At 44.1% G+C, this 15,679-nt stretch overlaps 1 protein-coding gene across 1 annotated transcript in view; it reads left to right on the top strand.

Annotated features, from left to right (window-relative positions):
* Positions 1-236: 236 nt before the first annotated feature.
* The window catches only part of lamb2l (laminin, beta 2-like), a 35,394-nt gene continuing 19,951 nt past the window's right edge, over positions 237-15,679 (top strand). The window contains exons 1-2 of the mRNA XM_034538147.1: positions 237-310; positions 12,678-12,850. Of these exons, the coding sequence (XP_034394038.1) occupies positions 253-310; positions 12,678-12,850 (231 nt within the window). The 5' untranslated portion in view covers positions 237-252. The remainder of the gene's footprint in view (positions 311-12,677; positions 12,851-15,679) is intronic.

Below are 15,679 nucleotides of genomic sequence, written 5' to 3'. Positions count from 1 at the left end.
GTTAACACATCTGACATGGGCAGATAGTGAATAGCACTTAAAGTCAATGAAAAAAAATGAAACTTTCTGACCATTTTGTGAAATGAATGCACAAACATGACCTCTGCTGTGAGAGCGCCAGCTGTGATGACCTGAGGTGTAAACGAGGGTTTTTACTGAATGAAGCTTCTTAAGATGTTTTAATGTATTTCCATGTCACACTCTCAGTAATCTGTGTCTGTTTGTTTCAGCCAGAGAGACATCCTGGTGTCCATGCGTCCAGCAATCATGATGCCCTTCAACACCGTGCATCTGGGCCTCCTCATGCTGGGTGAGTGGAAGATCAGATTTGGTCCGTTCTGGGTGGGGGGCTTTCACATCTTATTTAGGCCGAGGCCACCTGAAATGGAGGCTTTGGTTTGGTTCCAATTGGATTCTAGTGCTGTTTGATTGTGGTGTGATCGTTGTGACACAGCAGATACAAAGCAAAAAGATTATTTGGTAACCCTGGTAACACATATGGGCATCAGCAAATCATGGATCGACTGATCAGAACAGGAAAGGGAGTTAAAACAGCAGGGTGTTGGGACGTTGTCCTACTCATATACATTAATGTGAGTTTCTTCATAAAAGCAAGTGAAACATAGAGAAACCACAGTAAATATATGGCATCCTGCTTCGACCTGATATTTATTACTTTACTATATTAAATTTAGGAGATTTATTTTTGAATCCATCTTCTGAACCTACTAACACACGAGTCAAATAGCCAATACGCGGGAGCCTCCTCCGTCGCTACTGTTGTGGCCGTCAAACGGTGGATACATTGTTTGGCTTCACCATCAGTATCCGATCAATTCTGTCTGATAACATTTGGCCAGAGGATTGACAGTATGTATATATATATATATATATATATATATATATATATATATATATATATACACACGAGGAAACACTCCAGAGCCACACAGTTCTCTCACAGCAGTCTGAGAGACCGAGCTGACACGTGATGACACGTGTTTTTATTGCACAGCACGAGTACAAAACTGACATATCTGCCGCTGCCTCGTCCTTTTGATGTGAAATATTACACACACTATAAATAGTAAAAAGAGACAGGCCTGATCTGAGTGGCAATGCACAGCTAATGTAAAAAAGTGGGGAAAGACTTTGCCTGTCATGTCACATGCCAGCCAATCCCTCCTCAGCAGTGCAGCAGCGGCAGGGCAGCTTGTGAAATGTGGTAATTATTACTGAAGGTGTTTATGATCATACAGTACATGTATGTCCTCTCCTACTGAGCCTTCAATCCCATCATATGTGTTGTTGTTTTTACTTTAGTCCCCTCCAAACAGCCAAGAGGAAATCCTCACAGACTCGTACTCTCCCTGCACATTGTTATTAGGTCTAATCCATCATTATTTCATGCACGCTAATCACAGGATTGAGATGAGACTCACAGAGGTTTGTACTGGCTTGTGTTTACTTTAGGGAACAGGAAGTGAAGGTTTTGATGTGAAAGTTTGACTCTTCTACACTGAGTTGATGTCGCCTTTCCGTCCAGTAAAAAAAGACGACATTGCAGAACCCTGTATGATAATAATCTTTATTTTGTGATACTTGATTCGCCGACATAAAGAGAAGAATACCAATGCATCGTTTGTTTGATGACATGTCAGCGATGTGACTGCTTTAGGACCTTAAGGATGCTCTCTGGAAACACGCCTCCTGTGAGCTTTGGTATTTTTTATACAAACATAATAAGCAAAGCAAAAGGCCTGTAATGGTTGATTGCCAATATGGATTGGTTTGCAGAGTAGGATCAGGTGGTTTGGAGACTGTTCACAGACTCGCTCACTGACGCACGCAAACATGCGACCGATCGCGTAATTTTCCTGGCGGAGGTAATCAGGGATTATGAGATTTGTACTTTGGGACTGTCCCACTATCGTCAGTAAAGAATCACCTCCACGCCTCCTTTACAGTGTGGGCAGCTCCAGCTCCATCCAACTCACCATGGGTATGCTTCCGTAGGTTAGGCAACCCCAGGTTTATTAGGCTTGTAGGATTTTGAAACGCAGAATCTGGGGTATTTGTGGCATGTGTAGTAAATAATGGGCTACTGACAGCAGCTAGATTTAAGGCCGCATGGGCCCCCGCAGGGCTAATTTGTGACTCTGGGGGCCACACACACAGTGCGCTGTTAAATGTGCTTTAACTTGTCCCCGGATCACCTATGTTTCTGTTTTTGGGTTTCTCAAAAGTGATTCTATTAACGTTAAAGAGAAATTCTTCAATCTGACTGCAGCGGCCCACACACTTTGAAAAGCTGTCATGGTATTGCACTCGCCTTTCCCAACTCGCCTCCTCACAGGTATCTGGGTCAGCCTGCGTTACTTATTAACCGGAATAAGACAGTACTCGTATGTGTGAGGGGGCGCTAACTGCCAACTGAGCTTGAGGTTTGGCCCTTCTACATATATGTTAATGAATGAATGAAAGGATGAATGGATAACTGAAAGAATGAATGAACCACGTTAAGCTACCGCGAATGAAATGCAACACATGAAAAGTCTTGCGGACAACACGTCAGGTCGTGTTAAGTTTTGCTGATGGATCAGGAATCAGCAAAGAGGAAACACTGGAATCGGTATTTCTGCAGCACAGTGTTGAGTATGACTGTTGTTGTTTTGATGTAATTCATGCTGTGGACATGTATGTGTACCATGTGAGCTGTTGAAGTGAGAGCTACCGGTGACTCCACCCCATCAAAGTTTTTTACCCACCGTTTATTTGCGACCAGCCTTTATTCGTTGCCTTTATTCACACTGGCCGAAACCCCGCAGCTATTATTTCCCAGATTATTAAACTTTTTATTATGATATTTATTCAAATCGGCCCTGCTCTGATCAACTCAAAGAACAAATTGGCAAAAGGATTGAGCGGCTTTTTTGCAGCCTCAGAACCTTTAAGTGAACGACTTGAGTCGAAAGTATTAACTACTCACACTTAATTAATTATTGATGAAACATAATGGTCAGGATCAACCAGTCGGCTAGAAACAGCGACGAACAATCGGTAGCATGGCTTGACAAAAAAAGAAGATGATGTCATCTGCGAAACATTGAATTTGATCTCAATGACATTCCGACATTTGACCCCGAAGACGTACAGAGCCGAGACACTACTTGTCAACAAAGATGGAGACGAAAACAAAACCAAACGTGTATCTCAGCGCTCGCCACCACTTCCTGAATGTGAAAACGGTCAGCATCATATCTTGTTGAAATTCTGATTTATGATGGGGAACGGGTACCGTGTGTGCCTCTGAAGGCCTGTTGATTGGCCTCTAGCTAAAAGCATGTTTTACGCACCGGTCTTTGCGTGTATACGTGCAGATACGTTAGCGTCGACAACGCTGACACCTGGAATGTTTTCTCTAACGAATAACATTTTCCTCTCCGTCCCCTGCATTCCTTCCATGGTGCTGTATACAGAAGGGAGACGCCCCCAGGGTGTAGTTACCTCTTCCACTTTGTGTATCTGCTTTGTGCACGTGTGTGAGTGTGTGTGTGTATGTGTGTGTGCACGGTACATCGCCACGTGCTACACTCTAATCACACAGTGGTAAACCAGCTGGTGTCAAACAACATCTGCACAACTGACTTCACGTCAAGCCACACTCATCCATATCTCAGCCTTGCTTTCCTTTTTGGCACTGGGTAGTGTCGCGCCAAGAACACAGTAACTCCTCTTGTTTGTTTTTAGCAGACAGCTAAACTGGTAACTTACCAATACCTCACTGGCGGCTGCTAGAGATGCACCCATTGATGGCCGATCAGTCTCATGTCTCACACACATGTTCAAGTCCGTGGAGGAACAGCCTCAAAACATTTGGAACAATGAACTTAATCAGACACTCGTCATATTGTTATTCATTCCCATCATGCTGCTCCGAGTGGTCACCATGTCCGGATCTCGCCGGCTAATGTTAACGCAGGTTGCATCGAATTGATTATGATGTCTTCAAACAGAGATTGGAATCGGCAGGTCAGACTTTGCTGCTGTTACAATGTGCTCCCCCTCCAAGACCCGGAAAGAAAACTGTGCCGCTCGCAGTTGGTAGTGACTGATGTATGGAATGTATGATATGGCAATGCAATAACCAATAATTACCTGCAGTGCACGTGGGACCGCCCTGACCAGAGGAGTGCTGTAACCGCTCAGGACTTGTGTCTCAGAAGCAGCACTATTCCTCTCTCACACACTCGGAGGCCTCCCCCGCACACACGTCCTTTTTGATGGACGTTGCGTCACGATGAGTCCACTGCTTCTGTTCTTTGCGCCTCCGTCCACGCTCGGCCTCTCCTCTCCGTTTGATGTGCGAGTGTTGACCAGACCCCCGGTCCCTCAGCCATTTCAGCTGGAACCAGACTTTACAGTGTCTTTATCTGCATCCTCCTGCAAGAAAGACACATTACTTTCAGTTGTGTTGAAGTGTTTTTGGTCCTCTTATCTGGCTTTTCTTATCCTGAAAATAACACAAGAGTGGAAGGAATCCACCGGTAATGGAAGCGCCTCGCTGAATGGCCCTTTTGAGAGTCATCTAATTCTCTTTTCTTTTTTAAATGTAACAGGTAATAGGAAAACAAAAACAGAAATGATTAAATAAACTGAAAACAAACTAAATAAATACATTGGTATTATTATTACATTACATGTCATTTAGCTGACGCTTTTATCCAAAGCGACTTACAGTAAGTGCATTAAACCATGAGTCCAAACTTAGAACAACAAGAATCAAGCAAGTACAATTTCTTCAATAACGTTAAACTACAGAGTACTATCAGTAAGTGCCATTTAAGTGCTACTAAAGTGCTAAACAACAAAGTGCAATCGGTAAGGGACATTTAAGTGCTACTAGAGTATTATGTTTGAGAAGAAGTAGTAAACACTTAACATTCACCTCCGCCTTAAACTGGCAACTGGTCAGCACCTCCTCCGCTCTGATGCTACGTGCGCCTTATTGTTGTGCTGTATCGTGCAATCTGTTGGTTTTCAAGTTTAGAAACACCCCACAAGCACACTGGATCACATCTATACTTAGTGTAGAAATGCAAGAACAAGCGCAAATACAGTCACAAAACAAAACCCTGAAAAACAATGCCATCCGCCTGTTACTGCACGCACCACCAAGTAGTACAGTGCACACACACATGCTCATACACATCCTGTCGTTCCCCATGCTAGTCGGGGCAGGTGGAAACCAAGTAAAAGGACACGTTTCCAAAGGCCCACACAGAGGGGGGGGGGGGGGGGGGGGGGGGGGGGGGGGGCAGCAGCGTCGCTGTCACGCCTCAGATGTCAGAAGCATCTTTTGAACATGAAGGCCCTTTCACATGCAGGAGTGTGCCTCGATGGTGGCTGCTGCCGTGTAACACCAGCTCCAACGCCATCCTCTTCTGCGACAGCACAGTCCGACAGATCGGAGAGAAAGACACTAGGCGGGGAGCTTTTTGTGAATGGTGTTTCTTCTAATAGCAACATTCCACGCCAGTGTGGTCAATTTCAAAAAACGAGTCAGGCATTAATTAAAACTGAGGGTGAATTATGACTCCTGAGGGGTGCGTGCCCAGACAGAGTGTCTGGAGAGGATGTCATAACACACCTGGATGCTGCCGCCATCACTCTCTCTGAAGCGGTAACTCCAGTGTCATAAACTGTGAGGGCGCACAGACCAGGGAGCGCCGAAAACGGAGACGGAAGAGAAATGCATTACATCGCTTTTAAGACAATTTAAATACAATATGCATTTTTACCCTGGCAGTTTTGAAGTCTTGAAGAAAATGTTGTCGGCAAAAAAATATCCACTAGTTCTGTTTTTGACATAAAATAGAAAGAGAAGTCATTTTACAAGATAGAAATGGCAGATAAGCAATAATAACAATTAAAAGAGCAAAGAAACTACATATGAGTAAAAAAAAAAAGTTAATAGAGTAGTAAAAGTAATAAAGTCAGGCCACAAACCCTGTGACAGCACACTTATAAATGTATGATTCAAGAAGGGATTAAAAAAGGTCTGATCTCCTCCGGGAGGTTGTGGTCCGTTAATATTCAGCAATAAAACCGAGGTTGTCCTCATCGGCTCCAAGTCCACTCTCACCAAGCATCCCAGTTTCGCCCTCACAATAGACAACTCCTCGGTCTCCCCCTCCCCTCAGGCTAAGAGTCTGGGTGTCGTCCTCGACAGCACACTGTCATTCCACACTCACATCAACACCACCATCCGGTCTGCCTACTTCCACCTCCGAAATATCAACCGCCTCCGCCCTTCACTCACACCCAACAGCGCCGCAATCCTGGTCCACTCTCTTGTCACCTCCCGCTTGGATTATTGTAATTCCCTCCTCTTTGGTCTCCCCCACAAACTCCTCCATAAACTCCAACTGGTCCAGAACGCTGCTGCCCGCATCATCACCAAGACCCCTTCCATCTCTCACATCACCCCTGTTCTACGACAACTCCACTGGCTCCCCATCAAACACCGCATTGACTTTAAGATCCTCCTCCATGCATTCAAGGCCATCCACAACCTCGCCCCTCCATATCTGTCTCACCTCCTCCAAATCAACATCCCCACCCGGTCTCTCAGGTCTGCCTCCTCCATCAACCTGACTGTCCCCCCAGCTCGTCTGTCCACCATGGGGTCAAGAGCCTTCAGCCGCTCTGCCCCTCGCCTCTGGAACTCCCTCCCCCCTGACATCAGAAACATTGACTCTATCATTTTATTCAAAACCCACCTCAAAACCCACCTTTTCAGGCAGGCCTATGCCTGACGTGTTCCCCTCTGGGTTGCTCTGCTGCAAACTGTTCTGCTTTTAACTGTGCTGCTTTTTAAATTGTGTCAGATTTTTAAATATGTTGTACGGCGACCTTGAGTGCCTTGAAAGGCGCCTTATAAAACAAATGTATTATTATTATTATTATTCCGTCATAACAAACACAGTATATCGGAGACCCACAACTTTGCATGTATTCAGTAACTTGAAGGGAATATTTAGTATTTTTAACAAGAAGGTCAAATCAGCTGCTTCTCTAAGGCGCAGAGTAAGGAACACAATTAAATAATCAAGACCACTGGTCATTCAACAGCAGTGGTAACTCATGCGACTACCCTAGCAACCCACCGGATTGGCTCCTGGTTTGGCCGGACCTTGGAAGCCACCGGAAGAATTACGATAACGGCCGTCTGAATGGTGACAAAGAAGCGTAATTATGGACTCTGTGACGAGGTCATAGCCTTCTCCGACTCCTCAGTGGTCTTCACGTGATCCCTTTACCCTGCACACCATCTTCTTTCACCTTCCTGCTCTGCAATGACGGAGGGGGAGTTACAATCCAGATGAAGTGCAAACCCTGTTGTTTTCCATGTGTTTCGCTCTGCCCCATCTCGTGGCAGGTTATCAGTGACTGAGGCCAATGTGTCACACGTCATACCTGTAAAGGGAGGTCAGGTGAAACCCAGTTACAGCTCCCAGTTTCTTTCTGTGGCTCTGTGTTCTTGAAGGGCTTGTTTGAGTGGAGGGGTGGGGACGCTGTGCCATCCTTTCAGCTTTCAGTGAGACTCATTTCCACACATTTTGTGTGCTCCTCCAGAAAATGACTTTACTGAGGAATTCTTTATTTGACCTGAACATGATTTTCTTTACTGCCATTCCCTTCCACGCACAGCCTTGCGTCCCTCGAGTTTCAGTATCGCAGCACCGCCTTGTGTTCTGTGTTTGCTTAGGGTGTGTTTGATCTTTATCTGCAGTCCGCTGGATCGTCCTCTAACCCATTTATGTGCGACGGCGCCGCACGTGCACACCTGCCTGTGATCTTCACTGTAATCTGTCTTTAGGCTGTGTGGCGTCTCCACTCAGCGGAGTAACATTACAGGCTGATTGTGAGCTGTGTTCTCGGCTCTATCAGTACGGCTCGCGGTGTCAGCCAGGCGTTGTTAATGCCGCTCAGGAATTCAGAAAATCTGCCTCAGTTAAATCTTTTACTTGAACTGGAGCCAATACATTTACACACACGTAGGCATTGTGTGAGTGTGTGTGTGTGTACAGAAGGACTGGAGGGATCTTTTTTAGCATTTGTTACAAAGACTTTTCATTTAATGATTTACAGTAGTTAATTGTAAAAGAAAAAAGCATGTTTACAGTACAGGCAGAGGTTTTTGGTTATAAGCACAGTGTTATATATATATATATATATATATATATATATAAGATCATGAAATAAATCTATTTCATTTCAAAAATTACAAAATGGTACAGACAGCTTACGTATTTCGTCTCTTTCAAGGGCGACTTTGACACTAGAACTCCTGACCTATCTTTTGCTGTTCATTCTTGGAGATATGGACAGCTGCGTACGATGGTAGCCTCATCAATACGCTATGACAAAGGAAACGTAATATAACTGTAATATATTCCTCTGCTCTAAAATTAAGTTTGGCCAATTCTATAGACTTTTTTTCTTTTACCACAAGGATCTGATTGACAACATAGGACATTTCTTTGGCCGGGGGTAGTGCCCTCTTTGTGTTGAGGAGGCCTATCAATTAGCTCTCTCCAAAACCAGTATTTAAAGGACCCCCATTTATTTGAACCATGACCTCCACTCCACGGGCTCACATCATCAGGAACAGCATTCTGAACTACTGACGGCTGTTAGTGGCTGGTCTTACCACTAAGGGGTCCACCTTTGTAGGTGTTATGTGCGCAGCTGCAGGACACTGGACCCAAACGCCGTCAACACTGGAAAAGGCAACTTTATTGCTCCACAGGATTCAAAACAAACAAAACAGGCTCACACACACATGATCTTCAATGATCTAGACAAGGCGAACCGACAAAGGGGAATGACACGAACAGGACTTAAATACAGAGGGCTGGTGCAGGTGATTGGACACAGGAGGAAACAATCAGGGACAGGGCAGACAATCACAGGGACAGGAAGTGCAGAGAAACAGAGGACACGAGAGACAAGGACTTCAAAATAAAACAGGAAACACAACACACGACACACCACTACAGATCCTGACAGTAGGTGGCCCACAAGGTCTCGTACATATGCAATAGAATCAGAAGGAGCATCGAGCTGCAGCGTTCAGATTAACGATCTGGTCAACAAAGATGCATATATGTATATATGTGCGTGTAAATACTAATCTTGTTTTTATCTGAATACGAGACACTTTGAATGACACATGCAAATGGACCTGAAGGTTTCTGGCTTACAGAAACTGCGCTGGATCTGAGCTCCCACACTCACGAGAGGCGTATATCCTCCATGAGGAAACAATTACAGCAGCCATTTGTTTTTCCTAACTCCACCAATATTACAATCATAGAGTGGGACAGTGTCTGAGAGCTCTCCACCAGCAGAGAGTTGTCGGTTAAATGCAGATACGCCACTTTTTATGCGGAGGATGTTTATGATTCCACCTCAAACCGCCCCTTGCCTTTCCAGTCACGTCTCAACTTGTCGTGTTCTGTAACATCAACAGGATGGAAGACCCTCGGATGTCTCTTTCGTCATCTCTCGCCCCGTATCGCTCCGGGTGAAGCTGACCGTGAAGCTTCAAGTCTTTGTCGGGCGGGCACAGGAGTCTTACTGTCACATTGTTCCCTGAAGCTGTGGGACTTCCTTTTCCTTTCAGCGTGGTTTCATGTTTATTCAACGGGCTCTGGTGGTTGTTCTGTAAGCTCGGGGACAGGGTGTGTAATAAACAGCTCAATCTTGTGGTAACTATCCTGACTGAACTGTCTCCACCGTGTCTTAAAACCACTGCTGGACCTAGTTCTCAAATTGATGCGTCCACAAAAGTATTTATCTCCTTTCTTTCCCGTTAACATCATTTTATCTCTTGTCTCTCCCCCTCACTCTTGTAGTCTCTGTCTCTCGCATATATCCCCGATGACGCCTGTTGTTCAGACTCAGTGATGCAGAGAGCGTGTTCACACGGGTGAGGGAGAGAGTTGGAGGGAACGCCACCAGAACATTTCTCAGAGAGCTACAGTTCATGTGCTTCTTCTTAGTCCATTAAGGCAATTACTTTCCGGGATGTCAGGCAGTGTCTGAAGAAGTGAAATCACAATAATCATCTTACTATTTAAACTCCGCCGTGCTCCTGTGCAGCCTGACACGTGTTGATTGGAGTTTATGCTGCAGACGCTGAGGGGAACAGTTCTTAATACTCTGGTTTCTGCTACGTCCACAAAGACCATACATTTATATTTACAACACAACATGTTTGTTTTTAGAACATACAGATTATACACTTTATATTTTCTCTAGAAAAAATATTTTTCTCTCTATTTCTCTCTTTTCCTATATATACTATAGATATATATATTATTTTAAATCTATTTTTATATATATATATACATATATGTATATATGTACATATATATAATTTAAAAACATAATATATATATATAGAGAGAGCGAGATAGACTATTAAAGTACAGTTATACAGAATCATAATCCCACCACTGTAGAGGAGCCACAACAATGTTGTACAACCTTTGGTCCACACTATTTACTATTGGTTTTGGGAACATCTCCACGGTCTTCATTTTATCTTAATCTCCAGACACCCGGAGCAAAGCCTCCCAACTTAAAGCATGCCAAGGGTGAAGGACTTTAAGAAAGGCGTCTTTATGAACCATGAAAACATAACTTTCTACGACAGTGGACAAAACGTGTCACTACAAATGACCTCAAACACACCTAAATGAAGTGCAGGTGGCATGGATGCTGTGGTTTCCTGTAATTGAATGTCTTTCACAATGTTTGATTGTCACGTGACTCGCGGAGACCGCAGATCTCCTTATTTATTTACAACATTCATATAGAACACCGACATATGTATGTAGTGATATCAATGTTTAGTTTGAAGTAAAATGAAGTACACTTCACTAATATTTGAGGATTAGTGCCACAAGTGCGAACAGCTGGAGTTACTGCCCCTTGTGGACATATTTTACATTTCATTTAGCTGACTTACAATCATACACCGCAGACACAGCTAGGGGGAGCAGTTCAGAGTTAAGTGTCTTGCTCAAGGACACATCGGCACTGACAAGGGCTAGCCGGGTATCGAACCGTCGATCCTCTGATTGGAAGACATACCTGCTAACCACAGACCCACAGACTCCCACTATCTTAGACTACGGTTGCCTTTTTTAAAGAGCTGTTGCTTATTGATTTACAACTATTTTAATGGTCTTCAACTTGTGATATTCAAGAGCGATCACATCATAGAGGGAGAGGAAGGTGTTTCAATATTCAGATTAGATGTTTTTTTCTAAAATGTTTGACATTTCTCTTTCACTTGCTTAATAATAATTAAGAAAAAAAAATATGGGAGGTAATCATATTCAATCACTGCATTTGCACTTTTTCACAAACAGGCTACACCAACACATTTAGTTTAGTTGATTTAGTCAATCAGTTACTATATACACAAATATACAATAATATCTCAATAAAGAGAAGAGATGTTTTGTATGTCCACAACAGTTGGACCAGCACATAGTGATGCCCACACACACACACACACACACACACACACACACACACACACACACACACACACACACACACACACGCACACACACACACACACACACACACACACACACAGTCTGACGGGGAAAAGAAATATCGAAATCTGGCAGGTTTTTGGATTGATGGTTGATTGGGTTCATCAGTAAAAGCCAGCGAGTTGAGACTCAGGTTGACATCGTTGTTGTTTCCAGTGAATCCTGTGGTTCTTGTGCTGAAAGAGAGAGACTGGGAGGGAGAAACAGACTCAGACACACCTTTATAGGCATGGACAGGAGAGTGAGGTGTAGTCTTTATCCCCAATTTAACTCGAGGAACGTGACTAATTGTGATCACCAATAGTTTAACTTCACTTGTTTAGCATTTTACTGCAGAACTCCTGACATGCGGCAGCACTGCAGTACGGTTCCTTATGATGACAAGATTCTCTACACAATACAGTAATAGAAGACATGTCTCCAACACTCACTCTAAATCCATACCAATAGCAATGTATCACAACAATATCTCTCTTTCTTTATTATATATTTCTGTTTTACTTTATTATAATGGCTCATGCTCCAAAGCTTATTTGCTAATTCCATCACCGACATCCACAACTCTACAATCGAGCGAATCCAATGTCAAATGGATATTTATATTTAAAATTATATTTATTATAAATATTTAAAGCTCCCTATTTCCCCCCAAAAAAATCCTGTTAAGAGGCCTTTATCCCTCTAATTACACACCGTTTGATATAATGGCCTTGAGCAAACTGAATTTACAATGAATTCTCTAAATCTACTAATTTGCTTTAGTGCACATGCTCATTTATTCAGGTGTGGTGATGACGTCAAATGTCTCTCTTTAAACACCTTACCAGTTAAAAGTCTTTAAAGGGCTCTGCTTCAATGGTCGATCGGTGCTGTCATGATGTGGCGTTCGAGGTCAAATGAGACCCACGGTAGAGATGGATGGGTGGCGATGGCCCCGGTAGCGAGGTGCATACTCCTGCCAGCACTGTGTGAATGGGTGAGTGACATGTAGCGTTAGCAAGTACAAGTCCATTTACCATTTTACCATTTCACTTGCAGCTTTCAGCGCAGCGTTGGGGCAGGAGCTCCCATCAGGCCCTCACGGCTGCACAGAGGGAAGTTGTTACCCCGCCACGGGGAACCTCCTGATTGGACGAGCCGTCAACCTAACCGCCACCTCTACATGCGGCCTGAACGGGCCGGAGCAATACTGCATCGTCAGCCACCTGCAGGTCAGGACACACATGAACACACGGTCGAGGTGGAACACAAATGGTTGGGATTTTCTTTCCATAAGGACCCCCCCCTGCTAATGACGGGTTAATCATACACATTCCTTTGTTCCCTCATGGGCACCCATCACGTTGCGTGTTGGGAATTACATCGTTGTTTCCACACCCTGTAGTTAATGCAAGGGATGGTGTGTTTGTTCGCTCTCTCATGCACTCATCCATCCTCATCCTTCAGTCTCCGCTCTTCCATCTTCATTTGTTCACCTGCCTGTTTGTTTGGAGCACGGTTTCCATGAGGAAGCCTCCCCCATACTCCAATATCAGGCCCAGGTGTAGACACATGTTAGACACACCTTAGTCACACACGCACACACACACACACACACCCTCCAGCTCTCTCACTTCCTCTTTTTCTCTGTCACTGTCCTGACCTTGAATGGGGCTTTCAGTCGGATATCACACACAAAGAAAAATTACTTTCAAACCTTAGCAAAAACTTTGATATTCAGAAGTGTTGTGAGATTCATCACCAATACCGTTTCATCAGATTTGCAGGATGACCGATGTTATATTTGCCTATTCAATGGGAAAATTACCATATGAAGTTATGTGGCCACGAGAGTTTTTCAGATCTTTATTATTAGCCTTCTCGTTTTTGGACTTTATGGACACAAGCTCCAGTTTTTCAGTAGAATTTATGCTAAATGAATGTTTGACTTTTCACAATGAATTTTACCCCTGAACAGTTACCATCTCTGTCACCCGGGCTTCGCCTCATTTCCACGCCGTGGTTTGCTCAACTCAACTCCCTTTTGGTGGTCCTTTCCGCTTCTTTTTTCCCCACTGCGGATAGCACCATCTCAGTGAGGGCAGGATTCTCAGCTGATCGCCGTAGCAACGCTGTGTGAAACTCATTGGCCAACACTGAGTGGAGTGTCGATTGCGCGTCATAGTTTTTGCATTCGTATTAATGGCTGCCACTTAAAACCGGGGTCTAGTGTCACTATTCACAGTGTTTTTTTGTTTTGTGCATGATGTCCTGTGTCGCGCTAGTGACAAATTCTCTCTGACCAATCACTGATCTGAAATGTTTTCGGCTCCCTTTGCTCGGAACCGTGACCGAGGTTGGCAAAAAAAAACACGACACAACTTTTGCCAAAGGAAAACCAAAAAAAGAGTAGAGCGGTGCCGTGCGATGTAGTCCACATCCACAAATCATCCACACAATCATCCAAATGTTCATATTTTTGTGAACCGACCAAACAGACACAGCTCTATATCCTCTATATACATGTGTGATGCAAGACAAACAGACACAGCTCTATATCCTCTATATACATGTGTGATGTAAGACAAGACGCTGCTGTATTGTATTTATTTCTGCCCCTATGGGACACAACTCCTGACATGTTCAACCATTACGTTGACGCTCACCTTCCTCTCTCCGTGCATTTCTGTGCATCTGCATGTTTGTGCCTGCACCTCCATTGCCTCAGGGCAGGAACATCCAACAGTGTCAACTTCCAGGTGAACATGATTGACACTGTCTGATTGGCGAGGGGCCCTCTCCTATAGAACGGGGCAGGATACGGTGACAAGCAGTCGTAACATAAATCCAGGTGAGGACCGCTGCTGGTCTGTCAGGAGCTACTTTCGAGACCCACATGGAAACATTTCTGTCCAGAGGTTCATCACTCATTCGTGTGTTCCGAGGCTGTTTTTCAGACTGCATAGTTGTCATGCCTGTTTACGTAGCTGCTGCTAAACCAACTGTGTAGAAGACTTTCCAGGGGTTGGGCCCTTAGACCCAGCTGGTCGAGTGGAACCAGAGTTGTTCATGGCCAGAGGAGGGTACAAGAAAAGTGAAGAAGGAGATGGGAAATCACGGTATTGGAAAATGATGGAAAAAAAATGAACGTCAGGATTCCAGGGATGTCGGAGACGTGGAGGTTGAGAAAAGAGCAACGGGAATGGCAGGCAAATGGGAGATCATTTATTACGGGCCGGGAGGACTCCCTTTCAGAGCCGTGGCTGAGGTGAAAAGCAAACGGATCGAGGGAGGCGGGGTGTACCGCCATCGTAGTGCCACAAAGAAGTGTTTTAAAATCAACATCCGACTTACATCAGTGCATTGTTGCAGCAGAAAGCCGTATAGCTGAGCTGACCAGGCTTGACTAATGCGAGATAAATAAGAGCTCAGAGGAGGGCGGGAGGGTCTCACAGCCACCCAAACTTATACCAAACACCAACTGAAACTGAAACTAGGGTTTCCTTGAAAGAGAAGAATCTAGCTCGTTTTTTGCTCGTGTGTACTGTTCATCCAAACTTAAGCTTTCTTAACAAACCCAGAGGTAAAAGCAGAAAACAACATACCCAAAATTGATCAGGAATAGCTCCAAAACTGTAAGACGTAATTGCATATTAGTAGTAGTCTCCTTTGGAAGGTCTAGGGACTATGAATCCATTGTTAGTAAAGCTATAACTTTATAAATAAACTTTATTATTTGTATCCTCTCATCTTATCTATGACAATATCATCATTTATACCATAATCCAACGCATGACGATGCAACTGAATGTCTTCTACTACTCTTTACTACTCGGACTGTAAATATGTTGAGAATACACGAAAATACAGCAAGTGATGATGCAATAAATAAAGATATATGGGTGGCCATGTTTTGGCATCGTTTAGATGTTGACTGTTTACTGCACAACATTTGTCTTCCCAAAACACTGAAATAGTGATAAACACAAAGCATGTTCATGTCGGAGACAATGGTGGACGCCAGAAAGAAACGTTCCTTTAGAAGCCTGAAGTCTCGCTCT

Source organism: Cyclopterus lumpus, chromosome 7 (assembly GCF_009769545.1).
Source record: "Cyclopterus lumpus isolate fCycLum1 chromosome 7, fCycLum1.pri, whole genome shotgun sequence".
Taxonomy (NCBI): domain Eukaryota; kingdom Metazoa; phylum Chordata; class Actinopteri; order Perciformes; family Cyclopteridae; genus Cyclopterus; species Cyclopterus lumpus.
This window is presented reverse-complemented; position numbering and strand designations above follow the sequence as displayed.